The sequence below is a fragment of the Podarcis raffonei genome, chromosome 9 (genome assembly GCF_027172205.1).
Source record: "Podarcis raffonei isolate rPodRaf1 chromosome 9, rPodRaf1.pri, whole genome shotgun sequence".
Lineage (NCBI taxonomy): Eukaryota > Metazoa > Chordata > Lepidosauria > Squamata > Lacertidae > Podarcis > Podarcis raffonei.
In genome coordinates, this window is record NC_070610.1 from 70,579,623 (window position 1) to 70,597,965 (window position 18,343).

At 45.4% G+C, this 18,343-nt stretch overlaps 1 protein-coding gene across 2 annotated transcripts in view; it reads right to left on the reverse strand.

Moving 5' to 3' along the window:
- The window catches only part of SHROOM3 (shroom family member 3), a 217,144-nt gene extending 200,083 nt beyond the window's left edge, over positions 1-17,061 (reverse strand). The window contains exons 1-2 of one of the 2 annotated variants that reach the window (XM_053404332.1): positions 16,832-17,061; positions 16,187-16,695 (exon numbers count right to left, since the gene is read on the reverse strand). In XM_053404332.1, coding sequence (XP_053260307.1) covers positions 16,187-16,354 — 168 coding nt within the window. In that variant the 5' untranslated portion in view covers positions 16,355-16,695; positions 16,832-17,061. Of the gene's footprint in view, positions 1-16,186 lie in introns of both variants that reach the window. The other variant, XM_053404331.1, reaches the window with a different exon arrangement.
- Positions 17,062-18,343: the final 1,282 nt, after the last annotated feature.

Sequence of the window (18,343 nt, forward strand, 5' to 3'; positions counted from 1 at the left end):
GGACCATAAAGAAGGCTGATCACCAAAGAATTGATGCTTTTGAATTATGGTGCTGGAGGAGACTCTTGAGAGTCCCATGGACTGCTAGAAGATCAAACTTCTCCATTCTTAAGGAAATCAGCCCTGAGTGCTCACTGGAAGGACAGATCCTGAAGCTGAGGCTCCAATACTTTGGCCACCTCATGAGAAGAGAAGACTCCCTGGAAAAGACCCTGATGTTGGGAAAGATGGAGGGCACAAGGAGAAGGGGACGGCAGAGGACGAGATGGTTGGACAGTGTTCTCGAAGCTACCAGCATGAGTTTGACCAAACTGCAGGAGGCAGTGGAAGACAGGAGTGCCTGGCGTGCTCTGGTCCATGGGGTCACGAAGAGTCGCACACGACTAAACGACTAAACAACAACAACTATTATGTAGAAAACATCTGGGCCTCCTTCCACACAAATCAGTAATGGGGGTCTGCCAGATGTTGCTAGACTACAGCTTCCATAATCTCTGAGCACTGGCCATGCTGGTGGGGACTGATGGGACTTTGAGTTCAACAAGTTTCCCTTCCCTGATTTAAGATTCCTGCATTGCAGGGGGTGGACTAGATGACAATTGGTGTCCCTTTCATCTCTGTTGTTGTTGTTGTTGTTGTTTTGTACCTCGCTCATCTAACTAGGCTGCCCCAGCCACTCTGGGCAGTTTCCAGCATATACAAAAACACAATAAAACATTAAACATTAAAAACTTTCGTATACAGGTCTGCCTTCAGATGTCTTCTAAAGACTGTACAGTTGCTTATCTTCTTAGATTCTAAAAGGCATGCAAAGTTTTTACAATGCTTAACACACAAATGAAGACACAACAAGCAGAAAGAAACTCAGGTAGAAAGATAGAAGAATCATGTCTGACAATGAAAGATTGCATTAAAAAAAAACCTTTCATATATCACTCTCAATCACCCACATCCAATGTGTGGAGCGGGGGGTAGGGATTTTTTTCGGGGGGGGGGACCTCTCTTATTCTTAGAGCCGCTTGACGGGCAACTTTGAGACCCTTCATGCAAGATCAACCCAAAAGCGAATTCATCATTGTTTGGTTTCTGTCACCCAGCTGCCCGGGTCAGAGTTTCTCTCTGACCTGAGCTTGCAAGTGATAGACAGGGCTGGCAAGGGTATTATCGCAGTATAATTGGACAGAGTGAAAAGGAAAGCCCTGCACTCTCCTACGGCTCCCGCCTCCCTGCCTGTTTGATAACATGAGCATAATACGGCACTTTTCTTTTCACTGCACTCTTCGCTGAGAAATTCCGAAGCAGAGAACTCTTGAAAACGTAGCCGCCAAAGCTGTGATTTGCAAAACATCCTTAACGGAGAAACTTCTAATGTAGTCACAAAACTTCTGCCGTATATACCTGAACAAGGGCAATGCTGTTCTTTTTAGCTGTAGTCTAGCCTGCCAGTCTGGATACTTGTTGAACAATTATTTATTTATTATTATTATTATTATTATTATTAAATTTCTATACAGCCTTTCACTCGAGGGTCACAGAGCAGTTTACAATGTCAAAGCACAAAAAATACATAACCAAAACGATAACAGACACACACACCAGTTTAAAAGGCCATAGATTGTTAAATTAGCCGAAGGGCTGGTTGAAGAGGAATGATTTTGCTTGGCGCCTAAATATAAGTAATGAAGGTGCCAGGCAAGTCTCCCTAGGGAGAGCATTCCACAAACTGGGAGACCCTGCAGAAAACTCCCCTTCTCACGTGGCCAGCCTCCAGACGTCTCATGGAAGAGGCATGCAAAGAAGGGCCTCAGATTATGGTCACAGGTTTCAGATCAGTTCACACAGAGAGAGGCGGACCTTGAGGTACTGCACATGCTTAAAGCTTGGATTTGGCATACAAATTCTCTTTAAATGCTTGCAATCTCATCCACCACCCACGCCATCCCATTCAGGGCTGTGCACACTGTGTGTTACTAACGCTACATTCACCTTGCAAACTCTGTTTCTAAACTAACTATTTCTTTATTTCTTTGGTCATGAATACACTGGCCATCTGGTTTAATGCCTCCATTCTTTTCCAGGTTTTTCAAGTATTTTGAGCAAGACATACCTAGTTCAGCTGAGGATTGGATTTAAATCAGGGGTCAGCAAACTTTTTCAGCAGGGGGCTGGTCCACTCTCCCTCAGACCTTGTGGGGGGGCCAGACTATTTGGGGGGGGGGGAATGAACGAATTCCTATGCCCCACAAATAACCTATAGATGCATTTTAAATAAAAGGACACATTCTACTCATGTAAAAACGCGTTGATTCCTGGACCACGCGTGGGCCGGATTGAGAAGGCATTGGGCCGGATCCGGCCCCCGGGCCTTAGTTTGCCTACCCATGGATTAATTCCTCAAAAGTTCAACCTGACTAACACATTTCCCAACACTGGAGGAATTTACACATCACAAAATGAGCTTTCAAAATGCCCATTTTGGACCAAGGCGGAGCTACTTCACTGGTACAGAAGTAACCTTCTGTTTTAGGTTCTCTAGCAGCATGCATCTCCAAAGGCTAATTCTGGATATAGAATAATGCAAAATCCTCTTAGCTGACCTAGAATGAGACATTTCCACAGTAACTTGAAAGCTTGCATTTTGCCCCCCCCCCGAAGAGTCTTGCAGTCATTGAACCAGGGGGTTGGGGGCACATCTCAGCAGTAATTTAACCAAGGCATACATGCCAACAACTTAATTATTGATTGTGTGCCAAGGGTGCCACAATACACCTATTAAACCAGTCCGCTCTACATGACTAATTCTCCTAACCTTTTTGCTGTCGCCTTATATGGAGGTCACTAGCGGCATCTCTTATGAGTGGGTGCTATTCATTCAACATCGGCAAACACATTACACAAACATGGTGGGATCTAGAAAAGATGAAGATAATTCCCCCTGCCCTTCCATCTTCGTAAAGCTTCTACACTACATCCTCTTTTGAGATGAGACTAGCATCTTGCCAGACATACATTCCTGGAACAGTGCCAGACCTTGGCCCAAATTCCAGCAGCTAATTTCTCAGTTACTATGAGACTTGGTTTCAGAAACATTGGGTGCCTCTAAGCCTACTTTTAAAATTGAACACAGCAAGGTAAGACGTCTAGAAAGGACATGCAGCTCAGAATCTTGACCTAAAATAGTCACTTGGTGTGGGTTTTTTTCTAATTTTGGTCTCTGTTTATAACTAGTAAAGGTAAAGGGACCCCTGACCATTAGGTCCAGTCGTGACCGACTCTGGGGTTGCAGCGCTCATCTCGCTTTATTGGCTGAGGGAGCCAGCATACAGCTTCCGGGTCATGTGGCCAGCATGACTAAGCCGCTTCTGGTGAACCAGAGCAGCGCACGAAAACGCCGTTTACCTTCCCGCCGGAGCGGTACCTATTTATCTACTTGCACTTTGACGTGCTTTTGAACTGCTAGGTTGGCAGGAGCAGAGACCGAGCAACGAGAGCTCACCCCGTCGCAGGGATTCGAACTGTCAACCTTCTGATCAGCAAGCCCTAGGCTCTGTGGTTTAACCCACAGCGCCACCCACGTCTGTTATAACTAAGTGCTACCAAAAGTTCAGGAGTAAATAAATCATCCCAAAACAAGATAGCCGCCTGCTCAGCTTCCAATTTGTCTATTCAATCACACACTGGCAAATTTAGGTTGTGCAATTGAAGTTGGTTTGCTGCTCTTGTGCAACAAACCTCCTTCCCACCCACCCCCAAAATTTGACTTTTTCTAGTAAGGAAAATGATGCAGGCAATGCACTGGAAAGTGCTGGATTACAAATGGTTGGTGCACCATTGTATAGCCTACCCCAAACAAATCAGAATGAATGCTCAAAACACAGGTTGTCTAAAAGAGGCTGTTGTGTAGAAACACATGCACACATTCCACCACATAAATCTGAACCTTGCTTATCACACATGAAGGTGTAGGTGGGTTTCCACAAGGCAAGACACAACAATAACAGCAAGAACCTTTATTGAACTACATAAAAGAGGCAAAGCAACTGCTTATATACATTCCTAAAAGCCTGGGCCACTCCCACTCCCAACGTGATTGGCTGTCTAAACTTCCAAGCTGCGAATCATGACTAATGGTTCAAAGGCCAATCGCAGAGGCCCAAACCCTGAAATGTTCTGTGATTGGACATCATATATCGAATCAGAACACAGGAGCTCAGATTCCTTAGTCCAGACTCAAGCTCAGGCAAACGCAGACCACTGAATACAAAACAACAAAGAAGATTGAACAGGCTTGTTCTTTACTGTTCTACAGGGCAGGACTAAAACCAATGGATGGATATTGCAAGGAAGCAGATTTTAGGTAAACATCAGGAAAAACTTCATAAGAGCCATCTGACAGCTTTAGATTCACCGTCACTGGGCATATTAAACAGAGCTGGTGCTATTTTTCTGGAAAAAGAGGTACTGGAACTCACCATGAACACCTCCCTCGTTCTCTTAGAATGGCAATGGCTCTCACCTTAGAGGTGCTGGAACTGTGTTCCGGCTGAAAAAAAGCCCTGAGCAAAGCCTAGACAGCCCTATGTCAGGGATATCGTACTTGTACCCCACATTAAAGACCTTGAATTGAGAATGGGTTTGTCTAGATCTCCAAGATCCCTTCCAAACCTACAATTCTATGGTTCTACAATTCTAAGTCCTGGGGCCTATTCTCACTGTAGGATTTATTGAGTGGTTTCAGAAAGTGAATTTTTTTTTTAGAATCATAGAATGGTTGAGTTAAAATGGACCATGAGGGCAATCTAGTCCAACCCCCTAGAATGCAGGAATATTTTGCCCAACATAAGGCTCAAACCCACAACCCTGAAATTAAGTGTCTCATGCTCTACCGGACTGAGCTATGGAAGACGTGTGAAAATAGACTGGTGACTGGGAGTGGCCGCCGAGACCATATAACACCGGTCTTGAAAGACCTACATTGGCTCCCAGTACGTTTCCGAGCACAATTCAAAGTGTTGGTGCTGACCTTTAAAGCCCTAAACGGCCTCGGTCCAGTATATCTGAAGGAGCGTCTCCTCCCCCATCATTCTGCCCGGACACTGAGGTCCAGCTCCGAGGGCCTTCTGGCGGTTCCCTCACTGCGAGAGGCCAAGTTACAGGGAACCAGGCAGAGGGCCTTTTCGGTAGTGGCGCCCGCCCTGTGGAACGCCCTCCCATCAGATGTCAAAGCGATAAACATCTACCTGACATTCAGAAGACATCTGAAGGCAGCCCTGTTCAGGGAAGTTTTTAATATGTGACATTTTAGTGTATTTTTCATCTTTGTTGGAAGCCACCCAGAGTGGCTGGGGAAACCCAGCCAGATGGGCGGGGTACAAATAATAAATTATTATTAATTATTATTATTATTATTATTATTATTATTATTAAAACTATATGGACATTTGGTGGAACCGATGGTGGGTCTAGAGGTCTCAAATGTCAGTGACGCCAAATTTTGGGGCCCCTCTGCCTCTTGTCTTCCATTTGGCAATATAGTTGCGGCAACCCCGAAGCTTCATGCCAGTGCAACCGAACAGGTCACATTCCCCCTAATTTACCTCTGGTGGAATGGGTGGCCTTTATGATCTAAGCTTGAAAACAGATAATTTTTAAAACAGGCTCTGCTGTCCACAGCTTGCACACTGATTTACTTTGCCTCACTTTGATTTCTGGTCAAACAAGTTTGGGAGGTTTTTGAGGACTTACTGAACCCCACGGAGACATCACCTTGCCAACAAAGGTACGTATAGTTAAAGCTATGGCTTTCCCAGTAGTGATGTATGGAAGTGAGAGCTGGACCATAAAGAAGGATCACCAAAGAATTGATGCTTTTGAATTATGGTGCTGGATGAGACTCTTGAGAGTCCCATGGACTGCAAGAAGATCAAACCTCTCCATTCTGAAGGAAATCAGCCCTGAGTGCTCACTGGAAGGACAGATCCTGAAGCTGAGGCTCCAATGCTTTGGCCACCTCATGAGAAGAGAAGACTCCCTGGAAAATGCCCTGATGTTGGGAAAGATGGAGGTCACAAGGAGAAGGGGACGACAGAGGACGAGATGATTGAACAGTGTTCTGGAAGCTACCAGCATGAGTTTGACCAAACTGCGGGAGGCAGTGGAAGACAGGAGTGCCTGACGTGCTCTGGTCCATGGGGTCACGAAGAGTTGGACACAACTAAACTACAACAACAGAACCCCACAAAAATACACACACAGAGAGAGAGAGGGATGCACAGGAGAATACACAGAAGAGAATACATAGAAGTTGATTCCATGGGAAGAAAGGTCTCTCCCACCACTGGAAATTAGAATTGGATTTCAGGCCAGTTGATCACCAAGGAAGGATTGTAGGAGTGAAATGACTGCATTGGCCTGGCAATGGCACCAGCCCAATGCTACATGTTTCCAGGGGGAGAAGCTAAGGAGGCCGGAGGAATGTACATAAATCCTGTTATTTCTTAATTGGATTTTGGAGCTTATTTCCAAGCCAACACTTTGAAATGTACCCTGCAGCCTGCTCCATACTGAATTTTCAATCATGCTGAATAGCAATGTCCTTATCAGCAGTTCTTACACTCCAACGCTTTATCCAATATTTCTTCCATGGGCAGATCCACACCATACTCTCAAAGCCCATCCAACGTACAGTACATTTAAAGCACACTACACCTCCCCCTCAAAGGATCTTGGGAAATGTAGTTTTCTCCTCACAGAGCTACAATTCACAGCATCCCTGAAGAAACCACAGTTCCCAGGACTCTGGGGGAAGTCATGTGGTTTAAATGTGCCTCGACTGTGTTTTAAATGCATGCTGTGGAACTGCTCAGGGCCCACATATAGTTCTCAGTGAAACCACGGAGGAAAGTTAGTCATGACTCGAGACCCACAGATTTCAGTGGGAACTAAGCACAATAATAGCAGCCCACATTGAGCCATATGTCTGTAGAGCCACTGAGTAACTATGAAGAATGAAGATGCACTAATTTTTAACCTGAAGAAATTTGGAGTGTAATTTGACATCAGGATTTAGACTTCAGAATTAAAATTCATTACCAAACTGATTGCCTTTCTTAGGGCTTCAATAAATCTTGTACTTGAACTATTAGAACCAAAAGGAAATTGTGTACTTTGTCAATGACAGACTTAGGTGCTCCAATTATCAGGATGCATTCGGTTACCCTTTGTTCTTACCCTATTATATTTGTTGTTGTTTAGTCGTTTAGTCGTGTCCGACTCTTCGTGACCCCATGGACCAGAGCACGCCAGGCACTCCTGTCTTCCACTGCCTCCCGCAGTTTGGCCAAACTCATGCTGGTAGCTTCCAGAACACTGTCCAACCATCTCATCCTCTGTCGTCCCCTTCTCCTTGTGCCCTCCATCTTTCCCAACATCAGGGTCTTTTCCAGGGAGTCTTCTCTTCTCATGAGGTGGCCAAAGTATTGGAGCCTCAGCTTCAGGATCTGTCCTTCCAGTGAACACTCAGGGCTGATTTCCTTAGAATGGATAGGCTTGATCTTCTTGCAGTCCATGGGACTCTCAAGAGTCTCCTCTAGCACCATAATTCAAGAGCATCAATTATTCAGTGATCAGCCTTCTTTATGGTCCAGCTCTCACTTCCATACATCACTACTGGGAAAACCATAGCTTTTACTATATGGATCTTTGTTGGCAAGGTGATGTCTCTACTTTTTAAGATGCTGTCTAGGTTTGTCATTGCTTTTCTCCCAAGAAGCAAGCGTCTTTTAATTTCGTGGCTGCTGTCACCATCTGCAGTGATCATGGAGCCCAAGAAAGTATTTACATTTGACCAATGGCAATCCTCTTAAAGCTGCAGAAGCAACATTATTCTCTTGTGCACCTGGCTACATGACTGTTGGCAGGACACTGTCCTATAAACCACTGCAGATTGACTGTCTGTGCTGCACTCACTCAGTAGCCCATGCTCCCTGCCTGAAAACTCCAGCTGTTTAGGCTTCAACTCCAAAGAGCAGCTTCTCACACCTCAGCCCAAACATGATCAACCAGTATGTGCAACAGAATGAAACAGGAGCCTTTTGTGCTAAAGGAGGATTAACAGCCGAATAGATATGGGTATCAAAAGAGTCCCTTTAACTGCACACAACCTATTGATCTAAGAAAAGATAATATATCTTTTACCCAAGAGCTTGCACAAGGTGGGATACCATCAGCATTACCCTCTGGGGGCAACGGGGAATTTTGAGTGTTCCTCTACTGGGCGTGTGTAGGATTTAGGGGACAAAGAAACTCCACTTTGCTTTTTGTCCAGTTTAATTTCCCATTTTTCTGTTGAATCATAGAATCATAGAGTTGAAATAGACCACAAGGGCCATCGAGTCCAACCCCCTGCCAAGCAGGAAACACCATCAGAGCACTCCTGACATATGGTTGTCAAGCCTCTGCTTAAAGACCTCCAAAGAAGGAGACTCCACCACACTCCTTGGCAGCAAATTCCACTGTCGAACAGCTCTTACTGTCAGGAAGTTCTTCCTAATGTTTAGGTGGAATCTTCTTTCTTGTAGTTTGGATCCATTGCTCCGTGTCCGCTTCTCTGGAGCAGCAGAAAACAACCTTTCTCCCTCCTCTATATGACATCCTTTTATATATTTGAACATGGCTATCATATCACCCCTTAACCTCCTCTTCTCCAGGCTAAACATGCCCAGCTCCCTTAGCCGTTCTTCATAAGGCATCGTTTCCAGGCCTTTGACCATTTTGGTTGCCCATTTGGTAGCATCCATTTTGCAATTATTCTCTCTCTCCCTCTCCAGGTAGCATTCTTTACTTGCTTTTGCACCTTCTGCATATCTAAACAAGAAAAGCCAAAAAAAGGGAACCCTGGGGTGTATGGGGGTGCTTTAGCAAAGGGAAAAGACAAATGAGACTGAAAAGGGTGGAAAATTTACAAAAGTACCCACAGAGCTTTTAAAGAGAATTTCCCCCTCTCTCACAAACACGAGGACTCGTGATCATCCAATAAATCAGCAATAATTTCAGACAAAAAGAAATATTTATTTGTGCAATACATGGTTAACTCATGCTTTCATTGCCAGAAGATAGGCTAAAAGAATTAGATTTATCCTCTATCAATGGTTATGGGCCACAGTAGAAAGATACAACCTTCCTCAACTTGGTGTTCTCCAGTTATTGTTGGACTGCCAAATGTCATCAGCCCCAGTCAGCATAGCCAATGGTCAGGGATGATGGGAATTATATTATATTCCTGAGATTACCATATGGCAAGAACATCCACCAAATGAGTGCAGCATCCCCTGAGATGATCACAAGCAGAGCATGAAGACATCTGCTTGGGAGTCCAAATTGTGGCCATCTGATCTGATTCAGGAAGGCAAATCCTTTCTCATGAATCGTTCTCAGGATCCTGGCTTGTCCCTAAAAGTAAGGGGATGCTGGCGCCTCAGACCAAATGGGGCTCCACTGTCTTCAAGGTGGTCCTTGCCATTTCACAAAATGCCAACAAATTCATACATCGCTGTGAGAACGCAGGCCACTAAAGCGATTTCTTTAATACTGTGCCTCTCTCCAATCACAAAACAAAAATGTTTTCAGAGCCCTGTAAATTTTATAAAACAGTATAAGCTGATGTATACATAGGCTTAGCCCTCATAAGCAGCTGATGTGGTGCCTAAATTCCTTTCTGTTCTGAAGGATGTAATCCACCCTGGGCGGAAGAATATACCATCTGAACCAAAATTAAACAATGAGGTTTAATTAATAAATCCTTATTAATTTACAATTAAAAGCAGCAGCAGAGACAGGCATTCAATACAAATGCCCAGTCCAACGCCACCCTCCTTCCCCCAAAGTTAGGGAAAAGGTTTCACCTGCCACAGAAACCTGAAGCGCAGAAACCTGAAGCGGAATATTTTGCATGTGGGGATTGCATGCAATGGAATCCACTCAGTAGAAGGATGGCTATGGGGGGAGGACCCATAGTTAAGGGGGTTTAAGGTAAGGTTAAAGGGTAAAGGGACCCCTGACCATTAGGTCCAGTCGTGGCCAACTCTGGAGTTCATCTTGCGTTATTGGCCGAGGGAGCCGGCGTACAGCTTCCGGGTCATGTGGCCAGCAGGACTAAGCCGCTTCTGGCGAACCACAGCAGCACACGGAAACGCCGTTTACCTTCCCGCCGGAGCAGTACCTATTTATCTACTTGCACTTTGACGTGCTTTCGAACTGCTAGGTTGGCAGGAGCAGGGACCGAGCAACGGGCGCTCACCCCGTCACAGAGATTCGAACCACCGACCTTCTGATTGGCAAGTCCTAGGCTCTGTGGTTTAACCCACAGCGCCACCCGCGTCCCTTTAAGGTAAGGCTACCAGATTTTTTTCAATGAATCTGGGGACACTTTAAATACATACATACATATATAAATACATATATACATACTACACGTTTAGGACGTTGATGCTGCAGCGATGGCGGTGGCGGAGGCGCGGCCGCCGCCTTGACCTCAACCGCCATGTTTTCCCTTCCTCCGAGGCTTCTATCTCCTTTCTCCATGAGCCTGGGCAGCCCCTGAGTTGTTGGTTCTTTGGTGGTGGTGATGGGGAAGCGGTGCGCGGTGGGTCAGGCATGGAAGACGGAGAAGGGCCGAGAGCGGCAGCAGCGGCAAGGCTCGGGTAGTGCGATGCCTCCCTTCCCATCGGAGCAGCCCCAATCCCATTCCTACTTGCGTGCAAGCAGGAGGGGAAGGGGATCCCTCAGCTGGGAAGGGAGGCTTCCTGTTGCCTAACTGAAAGATCCCTGCCCCCTCCTGATTGCACGCAAGCTCTGATAGGCCACATGAAGCCTCCCTTCACAGCTGAGAGATCCCCGCCCCGCTCCTGCTTGCACGCAAGTAGTAGTTGAGAGGCTGCTCCGATAGGCAGCATGAAGCCTCCCTTCACAGCTTGGTTGCTGGGGTCAGGGAAGGTGGAGGCAGCCCGGAAGCTGCATCTTAGAGCCCCTGCACCACCATCATATGGGGACTTCTGAGCAGCTCCTGAAGCCAGCCAGAGCCAACTGCTCCAGGCTGCTGAGACTGCCACTGCTGTGTTTCCCGGGGACATTAGATGAAATCCGGGGACATTACGGGGATGGAATTTGTCCGGGGACCTATTCGCAAATCCAGCAACTGTCCCCGGGAAACAGGGACATCTGGTAACCCTAGTTTAAGAGGCAATGTTTCAGTAGCCAGCACACTGCCTTGCCCCTCCATGACTAGAACACATGACACAAAATGAGCAATATGCAAAGTTTACCAGGTCAAACAATTTAGCCTCTTTTTTTAATCCCTTTGGCAGTGCACAGATTTCAGCTTGGATTTCGTTTTGCAATGTAAACATGCAGAGTATGTGTAGGTCCAGCCCTAATTCAATCATGTACTGCAAAAATAAATAAATATAGGCTTGCCATACGTCAGGAATATTCCTGACGTGTCCTGGTTTTCGGGTGTAAAAATGGCATGGGGGGGATTTTATCAGGAAAAAACCCAGATGCATGGCAATGCGGTGGAAAAAGGAGCAGAAACAACTCAAAAAGCTTAAAATCACTAATTTGGGGTTAGGTTTCCTTAAAAAAACTGAACAATTTTGGGGTCTTCCTAGAAAAAGCTGATCAATTTCATGGGTATCAGGAATTTTACTTTTTTAAATATAGCAGCCCTAAATTTTAAAAAATTCTAGCTAATATTTGGGATTATACTTCAGGATCCCTCCAACATATATTTTATTAATATTACAGTTTTAGGGTTGTTGTTTTTTAATAAGTTTATTTGCTGGTTAGTGCTTACCACAGAAAAAGTTGTCTCAAAGCAGCTAACAGACTGTTGTCATGTTTTTTGCGTGTGTGTGTGTTTGAAGCATACATTACCAAATACATAAGATAAGAGGCCATTTTTATGGAAAAGTGCTCATCCCACAATAACATAGAAAGGACACATTCCACCCCACCCAACTAAAAGACGAACACCAGTTGTGAGCGAAATGTCAGGCAGGGTGAGTAGGAATGTCTCCATCTGGCACCCAAAGACTATAGCCATAGCAAGCTTTATCACTTGCTATTACCCTACTGGCTGGAAAATATTTTACTCTTCTTCGCTTGCTTCTAGCGGCTACCAGAGTAGCTAGATGCTTATGAGTTTAAGGAGATGAATGGGCAATGGCACAGCAGGTAACAGCATTCCCATATTGCTGCTACCCAGGCAAGAATGCAGTTGAGGTCTCTGTTCTTAGGACAAGAATTTGCTCTCTTGTTAAATATGTGGCTGTTGAATTTAAGATTAGAAAGGGCATTTCAGAGAAGCCCTGTGGCATGTTAAGCTGTTCCAAAACGCCTGAGCCGTAACCACTGAATGAGCAGATAAATGGATCTTAGTGAGCAGGAGATTCTCTAAACATTGAGCAACTGTTCCACTTGCTACTATATAACAAAACAAAAACTTGTAGAAATATTGGAGCTATATGTGTTGGTTTCGGGGTGTTGCCACTGTGCAGTGCTTGGAGTCACAAGACTCTGTTTACATTCCAGAGATTCCATACTGTTGGAAGTCTCACGGTAGACATGAGACGGATGTGATGTTTCCTGTTCCTTTGTTCCAGTTGCTCTCTGCTTTCACAGAGAGAGCATGTTTGTTGCTTTTCTGTCTGCATAGCTAGAAATAAAACTCTTAGTGAGGTAGCTCATAAATCTTGTCACTTCTGCTGCTTTGAAACTCTGCGTAATGGGAACGTGCTTGGAGCCTTATCAAAGGCTCAGGTCGTTAATCACGTCGGAGGGCGATTCTGGAGGAGTCGCTTGGTCGAACGCAGGCTCCGACAATATGGTCACTAAATGTCTGCTACCAGGCACAATCCTAAAACACAGAGAGACGCAGCTTTGGCAAGGACTGTGCTGCAACTGTGTGGGAGAAGGTCAAGCCAGGTGAAAATTGCAACTGGGGCTGCACAGAAAACTACACACAGTTCCAGCTCAAAAGCTGCTAAGGCTTAGTTCCACAAGGAGTGTGTACTACTGTACCCAACCTAGAAGAGATCAAGAAGACCAAGGGCTGTGGTTTTCCGATGGGCAATCCTGGGATTCCTTGGGAAGTTTCTACAGGTTGTGTCATGAGAAGATCAATCAAAGCAGGCAAGCTTCTCTGAAAGACAGCCTGCCCATCACTACTGCAACACAAAGCCTTAGGTGAGTTCTGGTGCCCTCTTGATGTTCCTACCATTCAATAGAGCTGGTGTGGGCCCGCCAGATGTTGCCGGACTACAACTCCCATCATCCCTTACCACTTGCCCTATTAGCTAAGGCTGGTGGGAGTTGGGGTTCACATTTGCTACCCTTACTTTAGAGAATCCTTTACAGCACACAAGGGTCCTCATCAGATAGACCAATGTGAAGAAGGTTCCCAGAAGGTAGAAAACTGGGAAACTATTGTTCTGTGGCAGCGTTCCCCAGCCTTTGCCCTCCAGCTGTTATGTAATACAACTCCCTTGATATGAACAATGTGAATTGTGCTCCAAAACACCTGGAGGACACCAAGCTTGGGGAAACTGGTCTAGGGTAATCTGGAGTCAGATGCTGGTCAACCGAAGAATCAGAGCCAGTTGTCAGTGAAGTTAACTTTTTATTTAAGGCAACAAGCATCTACTCAGCAACATTCTCAGTAGGTCTTGCCCTATGGAACAGTTGCCAGGACTGATGGTCCGCACCTTCTACCCTCTCTAAAGCTCCTCCTCTCCCAGATGTTTCCCAAGCAGTCTCAAACTGCATCTGCGCACCTCTGGTTTCTGTTCTGCCATCCTCATTATTCTGTGTGTTCTTGGGAGACCAGGAGAGGGAAACTCTCTGGATTCTTCAATATTCCATTGACTTCCCTCCTCTGTTTCAGCCTTAGAGTCTGAACTGCTCCCTGTCACAGGCTCTTCCTGCTCACTAAACCCTGTTGCCCCTTTGGCATCCAGCATCTCCTCCCACTCTCCTCCCCCTGACCTCTTCTTGGTGTCCCATCACCAACCCCTAAGCTCTGCGCTTTCCTCCTCTGGGGTTTCCCTTGGCAGTTCCCCAGCTGGTGTCATCCAGCCAGTCCCTGGCAGATAATGGGTTCATATCTGGAGGAAAAGCCATGGTTTTCCCAGTAGTGATGTATGGAAGTGAGAGCTGGACCATAAAGAAGGCTGATCGCCGAAGAATTGATGCTTTTGAATTATGGTGCTGGAGGAGACTCTTGAGAGTCCCATGGACTGCAAGAAGATCAAACGCATCCATTCTTAAGGAAATCAGCCCTGAGTGCTCACTGGAAGGACAGATCCTGAAGCTGAGGCTCCAGTACTCTGGCCACCTCATGAGAAGAGAAGACTCCCTGGAGAAGACACTGATGCTGGGAAAGATGGAGGGCACAAGGAGAAGGGGGCGACAGAGGATGAGATGGTTGGATAGTGTTTTCGAGGTTACCAGCATGAGTTTGACCAAACTGCGGGAGGTAGTGGAGGACAGAGATGCCTGGCGTGCTCTGGTCCATGGGGTCACGAAGAGTCGGACACGACTAAACGACTAAACAACAACAACATCCGGAGGAAGCAATTTGGACACTGGGCCTCTATTGAGGCCCTAAATAAGAATTCAGTTATTGGTCTTAACATGAAACCATGGGCTAGCTAAATCGTTATTTGTTTCGATGTTCATACCCAAACCTGCTTACAAACCAGAGGTTTATTGGGAGCAGGGGGTAGCAACCAGGATCTGAAACAATGCTTTGAAGTTGGTTTACAAATCCGTTCTAGGTGTGGATTCCAGTTACTGTAAGTGCAAACTCAAAACATTGAGTCCAGAAGCTCAGACCCTTGCAAGCACATAAATACAATGTCACAATCACAACTGCTTTCAATAAGTAACTTTTAAAAAGACAAACAGAAGTACCAATTTTGCGCAGACGTTTTAAGGAACAGGAACAAAGAGACTGAGCTCCCGGTGGTATCATGCACACCCCAGGCATGTTTGACATTAAGGGAGTTGGTTGTTGTAGAAACGTAGTCCCATAGACTCATTAATTTTCAGCAGTAAGCACCATCCATCCCTCTTGTTGTTGTTTAAAAACTATGAGCTGTGCATATTACACTTATTATACAACAAAACACTCTTAAGCCGAAAGAGGTGGAATACGTTGCTTCGCCTCTCAGTGCTAAATGGCTTGCATTTCATATTGTTCTCACAGGAGAGGGTTTTGCTTAAATTTAAAATAGAATGAGGAGATCAGGAGTGGACTGAAAATTGTGATTCCCCTTTTTCTCAACTTTCAGCGTCAATGCATTCTGTCACAGCCCTCCTGCCTCCTTCCCAAAACCAGTTCTGCCACACTTGACTCTGCTTCCTTGCCCTTACATCACTATTTTCTTGGAACAACTTTTGTCTGTAAGATTATACTGGTTTGGGGTCTCCCAAAGAGTTCTTGCACTGCTTGAAAAAGAATTCAGTGAAACCCCACAGCTTGCACATTATTGTCCACTTCAAGGCTTCCCTCTGTTACTTTCTCTAGAGCCAACAGCACAGCAACATCCTGTAGTTACAGCTAACATTGCACACAAACCAGCTACCTGAATTTAAAAACCAAGAACCAAAACACAAATAACAAATAAAGTTTCTTCTTTCTCTTTCTCACAAAACCAATGCATGCTGCTTGATCTGCTAAACCGAACTTCATTGATTTAAGCCAGTTTGATCTCTTTGACATGAATTAGACTAAATCGTTTAAGTCCAAGTATGCCAGCTTATTTTAATTGTAAATTAGGTTAGCGTTATGAGAGATTTCCCCTTGAATACAGAAAAGTAATTTAAGTGCAGGATGTATCCTCTTCTGCGCAAGCCCCTTTGGAACACAATTTTTGCACAATTTTCCCATTTATTTTAATGGGGTATGTGCAAAAGAAGTTCCCTGCGTTTTGCGCCAAATGTCCTTTCGCTTCACAGTATACCCAAGTACTGAATTAACCACTCAGTGAATCAAAGAGTTCAGAGCAAGCACATTCCTGGACTTAAAAAAACACACCGAAAAACCACTCTCCACCTGGATTACATTTTAACCACAATTTTGGCCCAATCTGCAGCTGAACACATCTTTAATTCAAGTAAACAAGGTTACCTTGGAGATGATTAATGGTTCCCCATGTTCCAGTCCACCTTTCAAAGTAAATCCCCATGGAGGACCTCCTTGTAGCAAAACCTCCAAATAAATGTATCTTCCTTTATGGGTTAAGTTTGCTTCCGAAGAAGAAATAATAGTCCTGTTTATATTGTCCAGCATCCTCATGTTTATATTCTCAAGCACTCACTGAAGCCAAAAGCAGGGACTGGAAGAGTCTGGGGAGGAGGAGGAGAGAGTAGAAGACTAAAATCCCTCACGTCCATGATGAATTGTCTCATAGTCTACAGGATCGCAGGCTGCTAGGATTGCCAGGAGGTTATGTTTTCCTTCTCAGCAGAAGTCCAGAAGGCAGAGCTCAATTTGCTCATCATTTCTATCTCAGAACTTCCAACTTTTTGGATGCAGCTTTTTGAAAACGAAGCATTTCTTCCCGTGCAAACATTGGTCCCGTGCAAGATCCTTCCTCTCACCTCTTCATTCTTTCCCTTAACATTTGCAATCGGTGGCTTTTCAGCATAAAAAGGGGAAAAAAGAGACATTTAAATGCTTTGGGTAGCAAGCTCCTCAAATGCACACCAGCGCTTCATTATTATTTTTTTATATTGATTATCAGCCCTTTCTCCCCTTCTGTGAGCAATTTACCATTACAATGGCCGTTTTTTCCTCAGTTCATTGCATCCAAAGAATGAAAGCATCTCCCACCCCCTGTCTGCCAGCTCGCTTTTCTGCTAACTTCACAATTTTGTGACTTGTCAAAAGTAGCAGGGGGAAGGGAGTAAAAGCCTGGACCTTAAACAACTTGTTCCCTGGAGCTGGGGACTTGAAATAGTTTCCCAGCTGAGTTTATAAAGGGGGAAAGAGAGCGTGCCAGGAAAACAGGAAAGGCAGGTGAAATTAATCCCTTGAAAAAATGTTAAGGAGATAGCTTAGCTCTTTTCAGCAGTTTCTCACTGCACTCGCTTGCCCGTGTTGTCATGCCTGCTGCTAAATGAGAGTGTTCAACTGGGGGAAGGAGGGAGAGAGAAGAAGAAAACTTGTCTGTTTTTGCCACTGCATGCCAAAAAAAACTGTGTGGTGCCTCATAACTGAGGTTTCCATATTTATAAGGACCCCAGAGGCTGCTGCTGTCATGGAGTTTCTTCTGCCTTCTGGGGAAAACATCACTTTGCTAATTATTTGTTGGAAAATGCTTCAGAATCTCCACTCCAATTCAGTATTTGTTGGCCACAAATATAATCATGTGTTAGGCACCGGGTGATTTATGGGGGATCCCGCCCAAAAACGCTCCATTGATGTCATCGATTCATAGCATCGCAGAACTGCAGAGTTGGAAGAGACTGCAAGGATCATCTAGTCCAATCCCCTGCAATGCAGAAATATTTTGCCCAACGTGGGGCTCGAACCCACGACTGTGAGATTAAAAGTCTCAGGCTCTGTCTCAGCATCACATGAAGCATAACGTTAAGATATTGCTGACACTAAAATACCAGTACATTCAGCTCCAGCAATCTTTACACATAATCAAGTGACTGGGAGTGGCCGCCAAGACCACATAACCACATAACTCCGGTCTTGAAAGACCTACATTGGCTCCCAGTAAGTTTCCAAGCACAATTCAAAGTGTTGGTGCTGACAAGACAGAAGTACTGTTTTGGGGGGACAGGAGGCGGGCGGGTGTGGAGGACTCCCTGGTCCTGAATGGGGTAACTGTGCCCCTGAAGGCCCAGGTGCGCAGCCTGGGAGTCATTCTCACTTGTGGGGTGCCTCAGGGTTCCGTCCTCTCCCCCATGCTTTTTAACATCTATATGAAGCCGCTGGGAGAGATCATCAGGGGGTTTGGACTGGGTGTCCATCAATATGCAGATGATACCCAGCTCTACCTCTCTTTCAAATCAGAACCAGTGAAGGCGGTGAAGGTCCTGTGTGAGTGCCTGGAGGCGATTGGAGGATGGATGGCGGCTAATGGATTGAAGTTGAATACTGACAAGACAGAAGTACTGTTTTTGGGGGACAGGGGGCGGGCTGGTGTGGAGGATTCCCTGGTCCTGAATAGGGTAACTGTGCCCCTGAAGGACCAGGTGCGCAGCCTGGGAGTCATTTTGGACTCACAGCTGTCCATGGAGGTGCAGGTCAATTCTGTATCCAGGGCAGCTG